Source organism: Glycine max, chromosome 18 (genome assembly GCF_000004515.6).
Source record: "Glycine max cultivar Williams 82 chromosome 18, Glycine_max_v4.0, whole genome shotgun sequence".
NCBI classification, from domain to species: Eukaryota; Viridiplantae; Streptophyta; class Magnoliopsida; order Fabales; family Fabaceae; genus Glycine; species Glycine max.
This window is the reverse complement of record NC_038254.2, coordinates 45,237,117-45,261,207: the sequence shown is the minus strand read 5'-3', so window position 1 is coordinate 45,261,207 and position 24,091 is coordinate 45,237,117. Positions and strand designations below refer to the sequence as shown.

The following is a 24,091-nucleotide window of genomic DNA, read 5'->3' as shown; positions in this document are numbered from 1 at the left end:
ATTGGGCTCAACCCAATGATTAATTGTAGACCCTTTTACTTTTTAGCTAGTACGTGCTAGTGCTACTACACTTAAGCTTGGGGGACTATGTACCCTCCGATCATCCTTTGATAGAGCCTTATTGATCCATTTTCTTTTAACCTCCATGCCCTATCATGCTTGAGTTTGAAAGGTTATGTATCCTTCGATCATCCGTGGGCTAAGCCCAATAGATCGAGTCCAACAAAACGAGTCCAATCCCTAACCTATTGGGTCAACTGCCACTGACCTGAACCACTATCCAAGATGCACTGTTGCCTGCACAACTACAATAAAACCTTTTAACAACGGTTTTTGACCGTTGTTATAGTCAATGTCGTTAAAAGTAAATTTCAATTAACGACAGTTCCAAAAAATACCGTCGTAAAAAACGTGAACTTTCTAGGATGATTGTTACATCATAACCATTTTAGAAAATTGACATTCTACGATGGTTATTACATTAGGACCATCTTAGAAAACAGATATTCTAAGACGGTTCTGATATAATAACCATCTTAGAAAGCAGACATTCTAAGACGATTGTTTAAGAACCGTCTTAGAAGGTATGAAGTTTTTTTTTTACACCCCAGAGCCACACTTGAGGCACTCAATGCATTCAGTAACTTTCTTACTCTTCAACCTAATATTGTTGTAAACTTCTAATGACTCAGTGCAATAGAACTATGTCACTAACATTAAAGGGACCAAAATAAAATCATGCAATTAATAGAACTATGTCAATAGTAGTTTGTTTTTTATTCATGTATATGCCTATGAGAAAAAAAAAATACAAAAGCATGGAATTAAACCATAATAGAATTAGAAGATGGAAAGTAGTACTATGACTAAATGCGAAAGTTGAATAAATATTATATCATGACATAAGAAATTTATCCATTAGTAAGAAGATTTGGTGCAATACATATATGAATAACCATGCTAATTTGAAATGCCATTAAACTACAAGGTACATTAAATAACCATGCTATTATTCCCTTGCAAATTAAAAAACTCAGCAAATATTTATTTTCTATACAAAAAGTGGTGCATAAAGCAATTGCCTTGATTGTGGTTACAGAACATTTTCAACTTTCATGCCTTTAGCCTTCAGAAAAAAATTACAAGCAATAGTAAATGCCAAGCTCAAGGAGTAGGAAAGCTACACACAATGTCGTACTTTTTTTCAAGCTCCACTCTCACTTTTGTATTTTTTTTCAAGTACTCATCCTTTCATACCAACAAAGATTCATATTAAAAAAAAAAACGTAAATGACAGTCGTAAATATCTTGTGAATGGATGATTAATAAGTATTTTATAAATATGTGGTCTTGGAGTCTTAAAGTTTATTATAATTCCAATTAACTCTTAAGGTCTAACTTAAATTTTTTTCTCATCCAAAAAAAACATTCATTCTTCATCAAAATTTATTTTGATATTAATAAATGAAATGCATGTTATGCATCTTCATCATTATTCTCCATAGTTATCCGCTAGAACTATTTATCTAGTGTATCCGCTAGAATCTTTTAAGTAAACTCTACTACACGACGGGCGGGACCATAGACATGTATTTGCAAGTCTTTATGATTAATTTTAAAAAATTATTTTGAAAGAAATTTTTAAAAAATAGTCTTTTTATAAAACCTCTATCAAATACCTTTCATCTTGTTCATAAACTTAATGTTTATTTCACAATAGGTTAATTTTAGCAAATAAAACTCTTTAATTTTGAAATAAGTCAATTAAAATGTGGATATAAATCATGTGTCCCATCTATATCTCACTAGTTTAAAGGAGTTTGGAAAAAATCTATGATCAAGGTTTATCTTGATCACAGTTGATTTTGGATTTGTCAAACTACTAGCAAAGCAAAATATGTTCAAAAGATATGAAAAATGGATCATGTAGGACTCATTGATATCCCCTTCAAAGACATAACAATGGCATAGTATTGAAAAACATATAGAAGAAAAAGAAAAAGAAAATAAATTTGTTGGAGTGATAAGAAATAATTTATTACCTTGTACCTAGGCATAACACAATATATGCCTGTTTGCATGCTTCTCAGCAGGATTCATCTCCTTTGAAGACAATGCACATACCAAAAGTTGTATCCTTTATCATCTTCACACATCTCCTTCATGCCACAAGCCACAACTGTCATGACTCATATATGATATATTAATAATGCTTATTAATTAGTTATTGGTGTTATCTTTTTTCTTGAAAAAAATAAAAGTAGAGAAGTATCCTAACATATTTTCTAAACATTTACCATTTTGGCAGCCAAAGATTGTCCATGGTGAATGGGCAATAACATCAGTAGAAGAAAGAGTCCAGTCTACAGAATTTGGGTGACTTATACTATTGGAAGATCCACTAAGTCTGTAAGCATCACACCATAAAAAGAATCACAGGTCACATAGGATTAATAAGTTAATTAATTGAATAAAATGATATTTATTGGGATTAATAGGTTAATTAATAGATGTTAAATAATCTTTTCTCTGTTTTTTGAGTCCTCGAAGATTATAATATATAGATAAATAATTAATCTCCTCATTTATATTAATATTTATATATAACTTCCTCCATACGTTCATTATTTCTCCCATTTATTACTTTAACATTTTAAACATTGGTGTCTTCTTTTTTATGATATTATAATTAACAAAGCAATAATTACTTCATACAGTATTATGTAAATAATAGTAACATATACGTATAAATAGATTTTTTCTTGAAAATGACAAATTAAAAGAAAAAGTAAAAGATGATATCATTAAGTTGGAAGTTATAAAATGTTGAAACTAACCATTGACATGGAATCTGAAACCCGTGACAAACAATGGGATAGTGGTGAAAAGGTCAAGGACAATGACGTGTGAGAAATCAGGCACTATTCTAGGTGTCTAACTTTTTCCAAACAACAATGCACTAATTGCCATTGACGAGCATATCACAACAAACACCAATGCTAGTAGGATTGATATTGCATAACTATATATAAATTGTGCTTAATTAGCCAATTGTTCCTAAAATGAAGAAGGGCCATGTTTAATTTGCCAAGAAAACAAAAATTGCTTGTGCATTTGGGTATAGTACTAATACTGACCTACAAGACGTATAACATATTTCAAAAAAGAATTCGAACAGAAGAGGTTCAAAAGAGTTAGTATAGGTAAGCAAAAAGTTCGTATCTTTCTCTCGGAATGTCTACATATTTCAATTAAAAAACTCTTAAACATTAGTTAAATTGAAACAGCCTTCTGTCAATTAATTAATTGGCCAATACTAAATAATATCTATCATTTTTTGATTAATAGATAGTATATAAGTTGAAAATATATAATATTTAAAAGAATAAAAAAGAAGAAAATAAAATTAAAAATTTACAATTTTTTAAGACTAAAAGTTTAATTAGATTTTTTTAGAACAATATAGTTTTTTTAAAACTAAAAAATAAATTAGATAAATAAATGATCAATTGTATTTTATTTAAATTGTGAAGTTAATTAAATTTTGGGAGAGGCCACTACATATGTAGTAATCAGCAGCACTTTGATTTGATGTGACTAGAACTGAGTAGGATTGGCCAAAGGACATTTGTGTTTAGACAGTACTCATGGTATGAATACTTGCCAAAGGATAATCAATAGAGTGAATTTCTCTACGGGACAACTATAATACCATATTGAATTTTTAAATGGAATCTATAAAACAAAAATAGATCATGTGCGAGTTTTGCGTCAATCTCTCTCATGATGGATATTAAATAAGTGGGGCCCTATAAAAATTAATAAGGTGAAAGACACATACAAAACTTGTACATGACCTATCATGTCATGAGAGGATCCTTTCTTGTAGTTAATCATACCCTCAAGCTAAAAAAGTATGACAGATCATATCAAGGAGTTTGTCAAGTGATCATGGAAAACCTACTATTTAGAGACTCTTCGTGACCATCAGTACACAAAATTTACATCCTAAACAAGGAACTCACCTTCATAAAATCTTCATGGACCACATAATCACGCTCTGCCCGAATTGCTGCCATTCCAGCTTCTGTGCAGACATTTCAAAGATCAGCCCCATTAAATCCCTACACAAGAATTGCAAATACATCAGACATGCAAGCTTCACAACAACTTCATAGTCTATTTCACCATGCTTGGCAATTCCACCATTAGATTTTTTGTTCAGCAATCATTTGTAGAAAAAATCAACATATCCATAAGAATACATGAATGAGAAAAGGTCAGTGCTTCTATATTTATTACATTTGAATTTATCTAATATAAAGAAATGATCTGTCTAATAAAATAATAAAAATATTCCAAATCTTAAAAAGCATATACAAAATTGATTTTCAACTTTACAAATTATGAAATAGTAGCTCTTTCAATTTCTAAACAATATGATTCATAACATAATTTGCAAGTTCATTTTTCACATTAGAAACAATTCAACAAGTGAAAGTAAAGTCACAATCTGAAAGTGGAAGGTATGTGATACGTATTTAACATATGGGCTTGCATTCTCCATATTTTTTATTTAATATGCATAGCCATGTCTATAACATTTTCTTTTAAAAATATAATGAATTGCATTTTGTAAGGCTTACCACAAACCTACCACCCACTACCTCCACAAAAAAAAAAAAAGACAAAAGTTCCTTAACCTTCGAATTTGCTACAACGGATCAAGCTTTTAACTCCAAGTTAAATGGTATTATGGAATAAAATATACCTTTCGAAGTTGATCAAATCCATTAAGTTGATTAAGCAGCTCCATTAGCGTTCTCTGAATTTCACGATCTGCACTTGTTCCCTCATTGAAACGACGACCTCCAATGGCATCAATCTCATCCATAAAAATGATGCACGACTAATCAAGAAAAGTATAGATTTAGAACATCTTTAAATTAGTATGTGTAAACCTATAGGAAGACAATTTCGCACAAGTACCTCACCTGGTGATCACGTGCATAACCAAACATCTCTCTCATTAACTTGGCATTTTCTCCAATGTACTTGTCAATTATGGCACTGGCCGAAACAACCTACATCAGAATAAAGGGAAGGCAAAATAATTTTTACAATGAAGAAGACTTCAAAGCACACTGAATTTATAAAAAAAAACATAATTTGACCTTTAGGAAGTTAGCATCTATATTACTGGCAATAACCCTGGCTAATAATGTTTTACCAGTACCAGGAGGCCCGTAAAGGAGAACACCTTGAAAATTAGAATTGAAAATATTTTGATTAAATGTAAAATTCAAAAGTACAACCATTACAAGTAAGCTTCCACTAAAAAAATATGTTGGAAAAATGACATAACAAAGCTACTAAAAATCTAAAACATAGATTAACACTAACAAAAGTCAGAGACTAGAAAGAGCAGTGAAAGGGTAAATCACCTTTGGAGGTTTAATTCCAACTCGAAGAAAGAGCTCATGATTCATCAGAGGTAGTTCAATTGACTCCCTCAATTCCCAATCAGATAAGCCATCAACAACTAAATAGATGATATTACCAGGATCTTCATGCAACATATTGTAAACCACTGGATCAACATGGCAACTCCAATGACAAAGAATTAGAGACAATAGTGATCACTAGGGATAAAATAAATAAGATGTTAGCACAAGACAAGAACATGCTCATAAAAAGAAAATATTAAAATGATAAACTATGAATTACTTCTCGAGGAAGAGCTCGTCTTATGGTGAGTGTAGTCATATCGAGAACCACCCTTGTCCTAGAAGTCAATTTTTCCTTATCCACTTTACTACGACAACCACATACCTAGGACCGCTGCTTGCTTTAACAATAACTGAGAAAACAATAACAAACAAATTTCTATAACCATTAAATTACTATTATGTTCGTATCAATCAAGAAACAAAAGGGATAGTTTATTGGGTAGTTAGCTCAGAAAATTTAATTATGAAAAAATATTCAAGAATCAGTAAGGCACACATGTTTTATATCCATAAGTAACAGAATTGACTCAGGGATAAAGTACGGAACAAAAAAGAAAAAACTTTCATGTGTCTCGATATTTATAAAACGCGTGTTCACTCAGGTCTACCACAATGCTTAAGATGAGCTTCTGCAATGAAGAGCACCAACATCATCAATCTCTATTTATAACCAGATCCTCCACTTTTTCACAGCCTTTGTGTGATTGCGTGCACCCTCTACTACTACTATTATACTATAGCCTATTAAAATACTACACACCTACCCTTTGTGGCATACTCCACCAAGCCCAAACCAAAATCCCAAATTGCTTTTTGCATATCTGACCTAATATCCTGGTTAAAAAATATATCCAATATATTCATTATTGGCAAATAAAAAAACATCAGAAAGTTGAGTAGCATTCTAAGGAATTGCTAAAGCCATAATAAAAATAATAATATCAATTTGGTGAACTACTCTCTGAGTGCTGGCTGTTGCTTATAAACTCATCATTTGTATTCTATAATATCGTGACAAAATAAAGGGAAAAAATGCTCTTACAAGGAGGGGCATGATGTCTGAATAAAAAAGAGGGATATCATCCTGTTCTTGAGTGGTATTCAAAGTTATCTTCCTTTCTTCTTTCTCCTTTGCTACATTCTCCTGCAAACCTCAAAAGCCTCATCTGATTTGAATGCCAGAGGCAAATGTAGTGCTCAACTTCAATGGTCGAGATCCTTGAAGGTGCCGGTGTGGCTGATTCCACAGTGTTTGACCCACAAATCGTTCGTGCCGTTATCGAAACGCTCAGCCCATAAGAGGTTGGAGTTGCCCTCGAAGGTGGAGACGATGTCGTTGTCGTAGATCTCGGGGAGGACCCACTCTTTTTTGCTCCAGATGTCGGAGCCGTAAGGCCAAGTGGTTTTGCCCATGCGCGAGTCCAAGAGGTTGCACTAGTACTTGCCGTCAAAACGCATGAGGGCATCCATGTCGTGCTGGATGTCTAGGAGGCCGCCAGATTGGGAGCGGTAGACGATCTTGTTGAGCGAGTAGGACTCTGTGGAGGAGGAGGAGTCCGCGTTGAAGGGGACGTACTTGGCCGAGAAGAGGTGGTGGTTGTGGGGCGCATTGATGTAGCGGGCCTTGTCGCGAATGTTCTCGTCGACGGGGCGGCGACGATGCTTGGAGGAGGAGGAGGAGTTGTGTTGAGTGAGTGGGGATTGGGCGTAGATAACGAAGTGGGCGGAGGGTTTGGGAGGCACATAGGGTTTGGAGGTTTGGAGAGACTGAAATAGGGAAAGGGTTTAGAGGTCTGGAGTGAGGGGTATTGGGCGCAAATAATATAAATGTCTAAAAACAAAGACGATCCTATGTAAAATCCGTTGTTGTATATTTTTGCACAAATATATTTTAAGACAGTTTTATAAATAACCGTCGTAGAATACCTCATTTAAGGGCGGGTTAACAAAATCGTCTTTGTTTTAAATCTCAATATTTACAAAAATACCATCGACATATTTTCTAAGACGGGTCTATAGCAACCGCCATTGAAATCGCATCGTAAACAATAATTTTTCTAATAATGTCGACATTATTGTCACTTGTCACCTTATCTTATATTCCAAAATCAAGGAGATTTAGTCTAACCATATTTGAATCATATATTATTTCCGTGGATCACGAAAATAAGATAAGATTAGATTCCTATCCTTCAAAATTAGTATATAATCCCCATTAAATCTAGGGAAACGGTAAATTACACTTTTATATTCTGGGTAAGCAACCCGAAACCTTAGAGAAAACCCTATACCACAACAAGTTTTAAAATGATAAAAAGAACTTCACACATTGGAAACATTATAACACTTGAAATATTGTACTTAAAACAACTACAGATAATCATTAGTTTCGGACCTTCTTAAAAACCTAGTTGATCTTGAGATTTATGTTTTGGGCATTTATTTTATTTTATAATTATTTTTGGCATTACACTTTAAATTATGTAACCCCCATCCGCAGTAATAATCTGGCCAGTGATGTATGAAGCAGCTGGAAGGCAAAGGAAAGCAACCAGTGGTGATATGTCCTCGGGATCTCCAAGTCTACCAACTGGTGTTTGAGACACTATATACTCAACGGCTTTATCAGCTTCAGCAGCAGCTTTCTGTAACAAGAGCAATACATTGAGATTTTGAGCATGGTTGCTGAATTGATAACACAATATGCACCAGAACAGAAGAGATTCACAACTATATATACGAAATTTGGACAATTTCATATTTCAATTATGTAATTTTAATCTATTTATTAACTTAACATTTAATATTTAAAAAACATATATACGGGTTTAACAATATGGCAGTGTCGTATTAGCATAATTGTAGTATATGATTAGGGAAGAATCTAGAGGGGTCAATAGGAGTTCAGTCTGTTAAATTTTTTCATGTATATACATATATTTTTAAAAGCTAATTAATATAAAATTATTTAAAATTAATTTTGTATGTTGTCATTATAATACTGATTAATGCTAATTATTATAAAATTATATAAAATTAATTATGTTTGTTATTTTATTTTATTTAAAGTGATAACTACCGTAAAATTATGTAAAACTAATTGTGTGTTTATTATTATTACGATAACAATTAAAATTATTACCATTTAATATAAAAATTAATTTTAATTTTATGAGTAAAGATAGAATTTTTTTAAAAAATAATTATGTATTAAAAGTTAGACATTTAAATAATTTTAAGAAAGAAATTTTTTTTCTAATCCCTTTTATAAAGTTTTTGGATCCGTGCTTGTGTGTGACAGTGTAGTAAAGTATAAAAATAGTAAGGAATTGAATTAAATGCGCGAAGAAAAATTAATAGGATAAAATTTGTGAAATTAACAAAATATGAAAATACCAAAGTGCAATTAAGTTTTTTATTTATAAGTTAAAAGAAACATATAATATTTATAAAAATAAATAAAGATCTATATTAATCTGTTAATTTATTTCTTTTATTTAAAATAATGACCAAATTAGAAAAACTTCACAGTAAAAAATCTATCCAGAACGAAGTTTAATACAACAAAGAATACATACCATGATAGAATCCAGAAGTACAGTCTTAACAGTCCCCGGTGCCACAGCATTTGCGCGAATATTATCCTTTGCCCATTCCAATGCTATGTTCTTAGTGAATTGATTCATAGCTCCTGAATAAAATTTATTTGAAGATTGGTTATCTTCTTCAACTCCAATTTATCACTTTGTGTTCTAGTTAAAGGATATAATATATAAAGATTAAAAGATAGGGAAACATACCTTTAGAGGATGCATACACAGAACTGTAAGGCAAAGCTTTCAGACCTGCAATGGAGGATATAAACACTATGCTCCCATATCCAGATGCTTTTAGAAGTGGATGTGCTAGTTGACATAAGTGGTAACTAGACCCAAAATTAGTTTCCATTATTGTCGTTACATCTTCTGCAGTATAATCTATGAGATTCTTAGGTGTAGTTGTTCCAGCATTGTTTATCTATGGAAAAACCATTCACAAAGTCAATTCTAGTTAAATTAAATATTTAATTAGGTTGAAAAATTGAAGCAGGACAAATAAAAGAGGCAATCATATATCATGTAATTAAGAATTAAATTGACTATTGAGTTGAATTTCTAAAATTAAATTAATATAAATTCTAAAAATTAATCTAAATTGGAGGGTCTTACCAGAATGTTGAGCTTCCCGTTAAAGATTGAAGCAACATTTTTCATTAAATTTTCACGTTGGTCACGAGATAGTACATCACATGCCGACCCTGTTATGGGAAGTCCTTTCTTATTCCATTCTTCTAAACATTTATCAATATCTTGTTGTTTACGTGCACAAATATGCACAGCTGCCCCAAATTCTGCTAACTCTTCAGCTATTGCGTACCTAATTCACAATGAAAAAGAATAATTAGTAACAAACCATAATATGGAGGAATTAACATAACGAAACAAAAAACTAATTTCATAGTTAGAGATAAGATTGACATTTAGGTACTAACCCTATGCCTCGTGTGCCTCCTGTCACTAGAGCTGTCATGCCATGGAGTGACCATCTTTTGTCTTTGAAGGAGCTCAACTTTGTTTCTGCCATTTTTCTGGTTACTAGTTTGTGTGATCCTTCAAACAGAAAAACAGCATATAAAATAGTTTTTGTGTGATTCGGTTGTCATGAATTTGGAAAAGTTATTTTTCGTTTTTTCCCATTTCGAAAATTAATGCTTACAGTTTTTGTGGTTCTCTAATGTGGAAGAGAATTTATATTTCTAAATTTATATCTGATAATAGAATCCCAAGGGATCACGTCTGGCCGTCCTGGACCTACACGCCACAGGGTGGTCACATATAGCTCAAAACCTGTCATAGCCGACAAGTTGTAGCAGTTCTTTTCTATATTTAAACTTTGCTTTTCTAAGGAAAATAATTAATTAATTTTATATCACTATTCCCCTAAAGAAAATAATTTTGTACATTTCTCCCTTAACAGGATAGAACCTGAATTGTCTTAAGTTATATTTCATCCTGTAGTCATGATCCATGGGTGAAATATAACTGAAGGCAAAAATATAACTGACTACAAAATTATTTTTTCTCTTCGAGTAGACATGTAGCCTTCTTTGAGTTCTCTCTTGGTCACAGGCAAAAATTAAAAAGAAAAAAAAAGATAAAGAATACTCAATACTGTATAAATATTATATGAAAATTAAAATAAAATGAGGTTCCAGATGTTTTTATTTTAAATTTTTGGTTGACTTTGTAAATAATTACATATGTTGGGGTTATTTTAAAATTCAATACTTTTATATATCTATTTTTGTAATTACAAAAAGACACCTTTTATCAGAGATTGCTATGAATATAATTGACAACCATCCATTTATATTTATATTAATAATATATCTGGGATTTTAGAAGTATTGGACCATCTATAATGGCATTTTCCATGGGTCCATACTATACGACACCCAGAAGAGGCGGGGCTAAAAGAATTCATTAATCAAGCGAGAAAGAATACAAACTTAACCCAAGGATTTTGTGGTGGTAATTAACGTGAGAATCTTTGCCTTGCGAACAGGTGATCTTTTCCTATCTTGGACAAGGGTCTAACTAGTTTTGCCGTTGAGGATTGGAAATTGTTGGGTTCGATATCGTTGAGAGTAGTGTAATGTAATATTAAAAACTTTAAAAAAAATGACTTCTTTCATGATAATTAATTAAAATTTTAAATTGTATATCAAATTTAAAAATAGTTAAAAATAGTGAAATAAAAACATTTTATATAAGCCATCTATCATAATAATCCTTTTAGAAATAATAATTGTTTAAATATTATATATTTAAATTAATTTGTTTTGCAGTACTATATATCTTCGGATCCCACCGTATCAACAAACTCTTTCACTAAACTATATCCACTCAACTCCAATTTCCTTAAGTCACTCTCTTTTTCAGCCATTTATTAGAGAAAATTTATATTTTTACAATTAATTCATATGATTTTTATAATAAAAAATTCATTAAAAATATAAGCGAAATATAAAATAATTAATATAATAAAAAGATAAAAAAAAATTTGAATTATAAAAAATATTTTTAAAAATTAAAAATATTATACAAATAACTCTCTTAAAGTTCAACTTTATTCTTTCACTCATGCAGTAGCATGTCACTTTCTTGTGAGTAGATACAATGATTGTATGTTTGAAAACTAATTATTTTTTTTAAAGTAATCAGTTTTATTAGTTTTTTCAAAACTAAAAAAGATTAATTATTTTTTAAAATAATTTCAACTAAATACATACCAAAATACATTATTTTCTCCTGTCACACACGAACAAGCCCCCCTTTTAAATTTATCCATGCAATACCTTCAACTATCTTATTTATACTGTATGATTTTTCATACTATAATTCCCATTATCTCAAAAAGAAATCCCATTATTTTAGAAAGAGTAAAGTTAATTATATAACATTTGTTTTATAAAAATAACTTCTCACAATCATTTGTCTCTGCGTCTTCATCACATAATGTAGTTTATCTCATTTATCTCTTTTATCTCTTTTTGATATCTTTTTATCAATTTCCTTTGTGTAGATTTTATCGTAAATAGTTTTCATTTTAATCTAAAGTATCCCCACCGATAGTCAAAACTAATTTCCTGAAGGAAAGCAAACTGTTTGTAGGAATAATATTACTCTTTAGAGGCGCAGGCTACGGTCAACCACGGGGAAGAGTGATTTATGGTGCACAATTTTATTTTACTTAGATTAATCTTTGGTATATTATTTTATCATGGACTTTCTCCACCATATCATTCCGCCTACAACTCTCCTATGTGAAACTCGTGGTTCACAACTGCATGCCACGGGAGGTGATTTTTGTTTCATTTTTCTCCCTCCAATTTTTCTTCTCTTTTCCTTGAGAGTTCAAACTCATTCATTCCTTCACATTCCTAACTCGTTCTTGATGGCATTAGTGTTGCATTGGGATTCAATCCCAAATGTTAGGATTCAATTAATTAGTCTAATTTCATTCTAAAAGGCAATCTTAATGACATGCTTTCTATTCATGTAGAGAGAGAGAGATTACTGTACAAAGATGAATAAAATATCTTTGTATTCCCATACTCAAAATCATGATGAAAACTAGATGTAGAAGCGTATTTGAATTAACCATAATGAAATGATGATATAATGGAATGATGATGAAGGTTGATCAGAAGATTGGTCTTATGATCTTCCAAATGTAAAAAACCTTTTTTTTTTATTTCTCTGAATTTTTCTCTTCTGACTGGGGTAAATAAAGAGAAAAACGGACCTATACGTGTTGTTCTCTACAAATGGGGACGATAACCTCTTATACCAGTAACCGCCATCAGTTACCCCAAATTTGATAATTATAATTTGGCCTCTCATCAAATTATATATCACTGATGGTATCTACACAGTTAGTTTTTCATGACATACATGCCATTAGCCATATTTTTATATTGATTAGACCACTTTAATATTTTGGCTAATTATATAATGACCCTAACTCATTCAATTATGTGATATATATATGTATGACCCAAAATTGCTAACAATCTCCCATTGGTCACAAATATATATATATATATATATATATATATATCTATCCTTACATCCTTATGAATGTGTTAGACTTTATGAGCTCAAAATTTGCCATTACATGCCTTGAGCATATTGCAAAAATCTTGTCCATTGATTACATCCGCATGTAGAACCAAAGCACTTTTCATTGTATCAATCACAACTAAACTCACCAATGATCACTGATGCGTATAGAATCAAATGACATAGACTCATCATGAAATGTGTAGCATGAAAAATTACGTGAAGGTGGCCTGTACACGTCTATTTTCAACTGGTCCTACTTTACCTCAATAAGATCATTTAATAACCTTAATGTACAAAGTGTAATAACTGAGTAATAAACCATATATATATAACCAAATATATCCAAAAGTCAATGTATGCATACATAAAATCTAACAGAACATAAAATACATAAAAGTGACTAACTCCTACTAAACCAAAGATTCCTTGAACTGTAAAACCCCCATATGAGCAACATGCTCATGAAAGACCTTGGGTGGAAGTCCCTTAGTAAGAGGATTTGCTATCATGGAGTTTGTCCCTAAGTGTTTTATGAAAATTTGTCCACTTTGTACCCTTTCCTTAACAACTAGGAACTTGATGTCAATATGCTTCGACTTGGTCGAGCTCCTATTGTTGTTAGAATACAATACAACTGATTTGTTGTCATAATATAACTTAAGTGGTCTTTCAATTCCTTCCACAATTTGCAGTCCCGTGACAAAATTTCTCAGCCATATTCCATGATTTGATGCCTCAAAACATGCCACAAATTCTGCCGCCATGGTGGATGAAGTAGTAAGGGTTTGCTTGGCACTGCGCCAAGAAACCGCACCACCGGTTAACATGAAAATGTAACCTGAAGTGGATCTCAAACTATCTAGGCATCCTGCAAAATCCGAGTCAGAATACCTAGTGATCTCCAACTAATCTGACCTCTTGTATGTGAGCATATAATACTTTGTTCTCTTCAAATACCTCATAACTCTTTTGGATGCTTTCCAATGATCCATTCCTGGATTGCTTAAATATTTTCCTAATACCCCAACTATGTATACTATATCCGGACGCGTACATACTTGGGCATACATCAAACTCCCTATAGTTGATGCATAGGGAATCTTCTGCATTTCCTGAATTTTCAAATTTCCTTTCAGGCATTGTTTGAGACTAAACTTGTCTCCCTTAGCAACTGGAGTATCCCCGGATTTATATTCTTGCATGCCAAACCTTTTAAGTACCTTTTCGATATAACTCATTTGTGATAATCCTAGAATACCTCGAGATCAATCTCTGTGTATCTGAATTCCTAATACAAAGTAGGTGTCACCAAGATCTTTCATTTTGAAGTTTCTTGATAGAAATCTCTTGGTTTCGTGCAACATGCATATATCATTAGTGGCAAGCAGTATGTCATCAACATATAAGACCAGGAAAATGTACTTGCTCCCACTGAATTTGTGATAGACACAATCATCAACAAGATTCATCTCGAAAACAAATGAGAGAATTACTTGATGAAATTTGTGGTACCATTGGTGAGATGCCTATTAGCCCATAAATGGATTTTGCCAGTTTGCAAACCATATTCTTTGGGTCTCCTTACACAAAGTTTTCTAGTTGCACCATATAAATTGTCTCATCAATGTTGCCATTGAGAAATGCCGTCTTGACATTCATTTGATGAAGCTCCAAATCATAATGTGCAACAAGAGCCATGATTGTCCTAAAAGAGTTTTTCGATGAAACTGAAGAGAAAGTCTCTTTAAAGTCAATCCCTTCCTTTTGGGTATAGTCCTTCGCCAAAAGACGAGCCTTATACCTTTCCACATTACCTTTGGAATCCCGCTTGGTCTGAAATATCCATTTGCAACCAATGGGTTTCACACCTTCTGGTAATGGGACAAGTTTCCAAACCTTGTTGTCTTGCATGGACTTATACTCCTCATTCATTGCTTTAGTCCACTTTTCTGAGTTGGAATCTTGCATGGCTTGATGGAAGTTGATTGGATCATCTTCCATCATACCATTATTTTCCTCATGTTCCTGGAGAAATACCATATAATCATCTGGAATAACACTTCTCCTTTCTCTTGTAGATCTTCACAAAGGTACTGGCTCATGAAGCATAGGTTCTTAAGGATCTTGAGTTTGTTCTTCATGAACGACCAAATTATCTTGAGTGGGGGATTCAATAACAATATCTTGTAGAGGTTTCGAATTTGCTTTATCAAAAACAACTGTATGAATTGGTTTTGGAATTGTTACTGATTCTTCCTCTAAGACAAAGTCTCTAACTTTATTCTTCCCCCCAAACTCAATATCCTCAAAGAATGTAGCAATTCCTGTCTCAAAAATTGTCTTTAGTTTGGGATCCTAAAATTTATAGCCCCTGGATCTTTCAGAATAACAAATAAAGTAGTTGCTCATCGTTCGGGAGTCCAATTTCCTTTCATTTGGCTTATAAGTCCTTGCCTCAACTGGACATCCCCATACATGAAAATGTTTCAGACTAGGCTTTCACCTAACCCAAAGCTCATGAGGTGTTTCGGCAGTTGCCTTGGTTGGCACTCTATTTAGAACGTAAGCTGCAGTCTTTAGTGTCTCTCCCCAGAGTGACTCTGGTAAGTTAGAATGATAAATCATGCTTCTTACCATATCCTTAAGAGTTCTGTTTCATCTTTCAGCCACACCGTTCATGCTAGGTGACCCCGGCATGGTGTACTATGGGACAATTCCACATTCCTCTAGGTACCTGGCAAAAGGCCCCGGACGTTGTTCACCTGAACCATTATATCTGCCATAGTATTCACCACCACGGTCAGATCAGACACACTTTATTCTTTTGTTGAGTTGATTTTCAACTTCAACTTTAAATGTTTTGAACACATCCAGAGATTGTGACTTTTCATGTATAAGAAACAAGTATGCATATCTGGAGTAATCATCTATGAATGATATAAAATATTGTTGACCATTCCATGAAGGTGTATGAAATGGTCCACAAATGTCCGTATGTATCAATTCCAAGACGTTTGTAGCTTTATATGCACCTAATTTCTTGCTTTTGGTCTGTTTACCTTTAATGCATTCAATGCAAACATCAAAGCTTGTGAAATCAATGGAATCCAAGATTTCGTTTGACACAAGTCGTTCAATTCTGTTATTAGAAATGTGACCTAAGCGCTTTTGCCATAATGCTCCCGAGTTTGTATTATCAACTCTACGCTTAGTACCACGCAATTCTGAATTAAAGGATTCACCATAGGAAGCTACAATATCAACTAAATATAGATTATCATTAGCCAAGAGTGAACTAGTTCGAACAATATCTGAATTGAAAGACAACCTAAACACATTGTTTCCAAATGAACACAAATAACCTAATTTGTCCAAATAAGAAATTGAAACCAAATTTCATCTAAATGATGGTACAACAAAAGTTTTTTTCAAATCCAAATAAAAACCAGTATATAATAATAATCTAAAATGCCCTATAGCTTTCACCTCTATCGATTTACCATCTCCAACATAGATTCATCTTTCAAAATCAATTGGCTTCCGGTAGCTTAGGCAACCCTGCATTGAAACACTGATGTTAGTAGTGGCACCCAAACCTAACCACCAAGTGTTTCTAGGTACTGAAGCTAAATTGAACTCAGAACAGACCAAAGTAAGAAACATATCCTTCTTTGCATGCCAAGCATGATATTTGGTACATTTCTTCCTTACATGTCCTGGCTTACTGTAAAAGAAACAGTTGTCACCTTGATTTTGTTTCTTTTGTGTTGGATCCTTAGCAGCTTCATTCTTGGGCTCCTCAGTTCTTTTTCTTTTGCCCTTGTCTTTAGAGGTACTCACAACATGAGCACTTTTAGTCCTTTTTTGCTTTAGTCTTTCCTATTCTTGCACACATATGAAATGAGCTCATTAAGAGACAATTTCTCCTCCTGACAGTTATAAGAGATCTTAAACTGACTAAACTGTGAAGGTAGAGAAATTAGCACTAAATTAATAAGCAAGTCTTTTGATAGCTCAAGCTTTAGTGCCCTTAATTTTGAAGCAATATTTGACATTCCCATAATGTATTCCCTAACATTTCCTTTACCTTGACACTTCATGGAAATCAAGTTTTGAAGGAGAGTACTTGCTTCCGCCTTATCGCTTTTTGCAAAGTATTTTTCAATTTCAGCAAGGAATTCTTTGGCACTAGTTATATCATCTGAAACAGTGCCCCTAAATACCTCAGAAATGCCACACTTAATGGTCATAAGACTCATGCAATTTGAGTGATCCCACTTCTCACGAAGTTTCCTCTGTTCAAAGGTACTGGAATCCATAGGAGAAGAGGATTTCTCAATCCTTAATGCAAGGTCTAGATCCATGCAGCCAATAACAATTTGCATGTTCTCTTTCCAGTCTTTAAAATTTGTATCATTAAGAACCGGAACCGAATTCAGATTAGCAAATATAGAAGCAACAATTGAAAAGATCAAAACAAATAATACAATAAGCTCACATAACAATCACCAATGCATTTAAATAATGGTATATCCCATCTCAAGATATCATGTGCATAGCTAATATCAAGTCTTTGGACATGATATTAATTGCTAGTGATATCCTTGTTGTAATGTTCAAACATTGATAATAAAAACATATCAAATAACAAACTCATCTTTTGATGTGACTTATCATTCACATGCAAAACCTCATAATTATCACACGTTTTAACATCACAGGTGTGTATGTAACTTAGTTAAATGATAACTTTCCTTTGGGCCAATCACCATTTATATAAATAATCACACACATTAACATTTAACATTTCTCATGAACAATCTACACAAGAGAGGTCACTTTGGTGATATCTTGATTCAATCAGCTCATTTAAATGCTAAATAATTAAAATGATATACCACAACTAAATTTTGAACATTGATGCACCAAATCCAAAATTAAAACGTTTCTCGAGTAAATTATTTTAATCTTATTTATTTATTTTAAATTTTAGAGGCCCATGATTATTATTTTAATATACTGCAACGACCTCTAAAAGTAAGAACAAACACATAAATGATGCATTTAAATTTATATCAAATGCTTGATATCATTGTTCATCCCGCAGTAATGTGATAATCTTATTTGTTTCCTAAAAAAAACACTGTATCTAATGTGTGTATGTTCTCCAAACATCATACATGAATCAAATATGGGTGGCTCTGATACCAAATGTTGGGATTCAATTCCAAATATTGGGATTCAATCAATCATCAATCCTAACCACATGCTTTCTATTCATGTAGAGAGAAATTACTGTACAAGGATGAATAAAACCTCTTTGTGTTCCCATACTCAAAATCATGATGAAAAATAGATGCGGAAGTGTACCTGGATAAGCCATAACGGAATGATAATAAAAGGTTGATCAGAAGATTGGTTTTATGATCTTTCAAATGTAGAGAGCCATTTTCTTTTCTTTCTTGTGAATTCTTCTCTTCTGACGGGAAGCGAGCCTGTACATGTTGCTCTCTACAAATGGGACCATAACCTCTTATATTGGTAACCGCCATCAGTTACCCCAAATTTGGTGATTATAATTTGGTCCCTCATCAAATTATATTATCACTGATGGTATCTACACAGTTAATTATATATATGTATGACCCAAAATTGCTAACATGTTGCCCTCTCCTCGCGGCCTTCCTCTTCCTCTTTTTCACCACTATCACTAGCGACAAAACTGGTTTGGAATCAGTAACAAAAAAATAAGGGGAGGGAGAACAAATCTTGAATCATTAACAAAAAACAAGGGGAGGAGGAACAAATTTTGAACAAAAGTGTATAAAAAATAGCAACGTGAGGGAGAAGGATTTTGAGTTTCCGAACTAGTGCGGAGTGGAATTAACGGTGCTTACATGGTGGTTGCGGTGGTGATATCGTACATGACATTGTTGTGACTCTGAGTGCAGTAGAAAAGAACATGGTACTGGAGTTGACAGGTTTGTGGGTACCTATGACTCGGGTTCGGTTTGGGGATGATGATTAACGCAGTTGTGGAGAGCAATGTACAGTGATAGTGTCATGATCATGGAGGAGATCCCTGCCATGTGTGATGTGCAGAGGTCTTAGTTATGGTAGCGAAAGGATGTGAAACGATAACGAAAACAGGGTGGAGCGATTTGTGCTTAGAATACTGATGAGGATAAATAAGGTATATGGTGTAGGAGATGCACCATAGTGATTGGTGAGTAAGATTAATCCAAAGGCTAATCACAAATTTACATACTTGACCATGATAGCCTGTGTGCTCTTTAGAAACATTTAAGAGGTGCAATCTATACCAATTTTTGTAAGAGGTGTAAATTCTTCGATATGTTTCATAAATGTCTTTATTTCTTGCACTTAAGATAATGAAGTCCAACATTGTGTAGCAGTTGCTCCAAAGTTCTCCATACTAGAAATTTTGTAAAGAAATTTGATAGATTCTAACACGAGCAAATTTGTTAAATGTTTATATCACAATTCCTTTCAAGATTAGAAAATGATTTTTTTTAATAATATACTTGTTTTATCTCCTTGAATGTATCATTATTTCAACTAGGCAATATAAATAACATTATCTTCACATATAATTGTCAATATCATATTTTGCGAAGATAATAAACCACAAGTTTCTTGTACATGTTGAAACAACTTACATATATCTTACAAATAACCTGCATCCATGATGAATCCATAGATTTTTGTTAGTGGGGACAATAAATAATTTATGGTTAATTATGTATTTGGTCCTAAACTTTTTACGAATTTTACTTTTATAGCTCCTAAACAAATTTTTAAATACTTTTGATTTCTATACTTTTCTTCTGTCAACGGTTTTAGTCCTTGCTATCGGGTAACGACATGAATTGATGCTGATATGTATATTACATAGTTCAATGATTTGTCACATCATGAAAGAGTTTGATGGGACAATTGTGTGAAAATGTTTTTGGCAAATTATGTTTTTAATCCCTAATATTGTTTGACATTATCATCTAATTTAAACAAATGAGATATTTAAAACATAGTTTAATGAAAAAAAATACATGTAATTACCCCCGCTTGATAGTGTGACAAAGTTACTAGACTGAAAAACCTGTTTAAGTTACTAATTATGTCATCAATTAATATTGTTACTTGACAACCGGAACTGGAATTGTTAATAGAAAGAATTATAAGGACCAAGTTCATTAAAAAATCTGTTTAGAGACTACAAGTAAAATTTACAAAAAAAATTAGGGACCAAAAAAAATAATAAAACCAATAGTTTATAATATTTTTTCAAAAAAAAAAATATCACATGCTTTTACAATAATGTCATAACAAAAAAATCTAAAAATATTTTAAGCTTCTACAAATTATAATTGTCCTTCATCCATTTTTATAATTTTCAACTATTTTATGATATTTTTCATTGTCAAACTTATATAAAAAAATTAAAAGGATAAAGTAATAAAATTAGTATTAATTTTTTTTGTTTCTTATAATTTTTACATTCATTTAAAAACAAATTATCTTAGGAGAAAAATACCTATTTTTTTATGGGGACATTTTTTTTACCAATCATGAAAATAAAAGAAAATTTTTTGTTGAGGCAATTGCCCCGAATCACTGTACGTGCATCTGCCACTGCTTCCATCTTCATAACCAATTATATATTGACTTGGAAAATTTCAAATAAGATAAGCACACATGTCTATTGTTGATAATAAATTGACAGCAAATGTTACAGTCGGTCGTGTATAATTAGCAAGGTATATTAGTGTTCGTAATAACATTAAGATACGATACTTTAAGACTAAGTACCTTTTTATTCTTTTCTTAAGGTATAAAAAGATCTTTGTTCACATTTAAAGACCTTACATTGAAGTGTGGAATGTTTGGAGGTGCAGAAATAACCGTGTATTTCAAGGATCCGATGTTAACATGGAGGGTCTGAATCAGGATATTTGTTTCAGCTGGTAATTTATTATTTTTTGCACTGTGGCAAAGAGAGCCAGTATCTCATTTAGGAAACATGTTTCCCAATATTTTTTCGGCTCTATCGATCTTTGGTTTGGCCGATCCAGGGGCATTGGCGGATGGAAGCATGGGCGCTACTTTGGTCAGTGTGGTGCGGGATTCTACTTCCTAAGTCTGTATGTTGGGCTTGCATATAGAGAGGTTATATTCTATTTATGCAACTATAGTATCATAAATATGGACTAATCTTTATATACGTTGGGAGTTTTTATCTCTGTATCATACTTATAGTAATTCTGGTACCATTTTATAATAATATTATTTTACTCATAAAAAAAACATTAGAATGCACCAAAAATGTGATTTGTTCATATTTTGAACTCTCAAGCACCTTTATTTTATAAGTATCTTGATGCATAAGAACTTGATTACTTAAATATTCAATTTATAATTATTCCAATCACAACTTTTTTCTTCCTAGCTAAATCCTTTGTCTGAAATCCCTTCTTTAAGTTATATATAACTTTTGGAAGCCCTTAAAGAGTTTCAATTGTATTTATGTCATCTACATAAATAATAATTATGAAATTTTTTTTAAGACTTTTTCATAAAAATACAAGGACCAGTAGAATCAATTATATATATATATATATATATATATTAGCAAATACTCAATAAGATAAGATGATTATACCAAGTGTTTGGATTATTTTAATTCATAGAGAAATTTATTCAATTTGATTAAGTAATCTTTTCTAAAATTTGTATGGCTACACAAATTGAATTCTTCAAAGAGTGATCTTTTACAAATGTGTTTATCAAGAGAGTCAGACAAATATGTTATAACTATATTCATTAGATATACATTGAGTCCTTCATGCACAACCAAACTAATTATATATATATATATATTCAATATTCATGACCAACCTGAGGGTAAAACAACTAAAGCCCATACTTTAGGCCTCAAAATATATATATTAACAATTATAAGACTTATATTTTCTTATAATACTCATAAAAAATAATATAGAAGAAATATAGTTTTAATTTCTGGTACAACCCATAATTTCATTGTTTAGTTTCCACTTAAAATTAATTACTCACTGATTCTCATTAATTAGTCCGCTCTTGATTGACTATATCAAAGGTCTCTCAACCTAAATATATCAATTTTCATTCAAATGAATCTAAAATCTCGTTTCTTATTTTCTCTAATTACCGAAAGTAATCCAAAAGTCATTCTCTATTCTCTTCCAAATTAGCTGAAATATCACTCTCATTCTCATTTATACTCTTTGGGCTCTCTGCTCGTGCAGATTATTCCTTCCTTTATTCTCATTTGATTAAGTACGCTTATTGATTTTTTTCCTCATCATTCCTTGTTTTGCTTTTGATTTGTAGATTGGTTTTGCTACTCTTCCAATTCACATGCAAGGTATTGCACATGTTATTTTAATAATTCTTCTATCCATTTGACTAAACCATTTAAATCCTTTATGCTCTTTTTTTGCTTTTTGAAATACGATTGTAATTTTTATAATTCAGTTCTGGTCTTATTTTTGTATAATTTCTTGAAATTCTAAAATATTTTTGTTTTACATATATTAGTTTCGGAGTTCAGAGAGCATTGCGGTGAAATATCTTAACTCAAAGAAGTATATAAAATAATCCATTTGCAAGTTGGCAATTAGGTTTATTGTTCTAACATTTTTTTCATAATCTTGATTTATAATTGATATCTATTTTTTATACATTAGTTACTTTATTTCAAAATGTCAACTCAAAAATTTGAATATGGTTATTCAAAACTTAAAGAAAAAAAAAAGATAAAAGAGTTGATGCTTTAATTGAATCACACAAAGGGGCTCTAGATAAATTTATCAAAACAAATAAAAATAAATTTAAAAATATAGGTAATTGTTCATTGAATGAATAAGTTAACAATGTAGAAATTGATGAAAATGAAAATAGAGAATAAGTATTAGTTAATAAACAAGTTAACAATGTAGTAATTGATGAAAATGAAGATAACGACACATATGTGCATGTATATCGTGGTTGAGATTTTGTAGGGTTTGAAGTTGTTATGCACATTTGTTTGGTATTCAAAGTAACTTCACTGATGTTTTTAAAATTAAATCAATTAATAAATCTATGAAGTGATTAATTAATGTTTAGGTCAGTGGTGCCTGAACAAAATGCATCAACATCAAAGTACAGTTGCCCAATTGATTTGTGGAAATAGTGGCTGCTTTGTATACTGGTTTTGGGAACATACTAATTATAGGGGACTTACCTAAAAACATCACTTGCAAGTACTGCTTAAGTGCCTGTACATAATAAACGTAATGGGAGAAACTTTAACTATTGTGGAGCTTGTCGTTCCACTACTTCTATCTAAGCTTCTGGCATATTCCATTTTTTTTTTAAGTTAATGAAAGGATCAAATAGTTAGGCAAAAGCCATCTATCTTTCCTTGAAGATGGAAAGGTTTGCAGGGTTAAAAGTTGCAATATTGTTTCCTACGAATGCATGATGGGTTCTACTATATATGTAAGCCAAGGTCCAACAACCACATATGTTGTTTTCATTGGATTATGACTGAGAGTGGTCAATATACATATATCTATGCTTGTATGTTACAATTAAATGAAATAGTAGTTATAGAATAAATTGTTCTTTTCTCCTTTTTAATTTGTTTGTTAAATTTGAGCTTCCATCTAACAAGTTATTGTTTTCTCAAGAGAAACCATATTTATACATCAAAACTATACAACTTTTTTTTTTTTTTTACAAATAAGACAGAGAAGTAATATTATATATAAAGAGAGGAAAAGAGAATGAGGATAGAGTGTTATATAAGTTGCATAAATTTGGTATATAAATATTCTCTCCCTTTTTCTTAATCAATTTGGACATGGTTTA

General features: G+C 31.9%; 1 protein-coding gene, 1 long non-coding RNA gene and 1 pseudogene across 2 annotated transcripts; 1 reads left to right on the top strand and 2 right to left on the bottom strand.

Moving 5' to 3' along the window:
* Window positions 1-895: 895 nt before the first annotated feature.
* On the bottom strand, window positions 896-7,564 carry LOC100775230 (26S proteasome regulatory subunit 10B homolog A-like; annotated as a pseudogene).
* Window positions 7,565-7,956: 392 nt separating this feature from the next.
* On the bottom strand, window positions 7,957-10,160 carry LOC100306108 (uncharacterized). Its single transcript, NM_001250732.1, is given in 5 exon segments — window positions 7,957-8,155; window positions 9,089-9,201; window positions 9,311-9,527; window positions 9,719-9,926; window positions 10,042-10,160. Coding segments are annotated over 5 exon segments (801 nt in total). The 5' UTR covers window positions 10,134-10,160; the 3' UTR covers window positions 7,957-7,984.
* Window positions 10,161-21,075: 10,915 nt separating this feature from the next.
* Window positions 21,076-22,799, top strand: LOC121174007 (uncharacterized). Its single transcript, XR_005889667.1, has 3 exons — window positions 21,076-21,162; window positions 21,271-21,364; window positions 22,568-22,799. It is a non-coding gene; the product is annotated as an uncharacterized lncRNA (long non-coding RNA).
* Window positions 22,800-24,091: the final 1,292 nt, after the last annotated feature.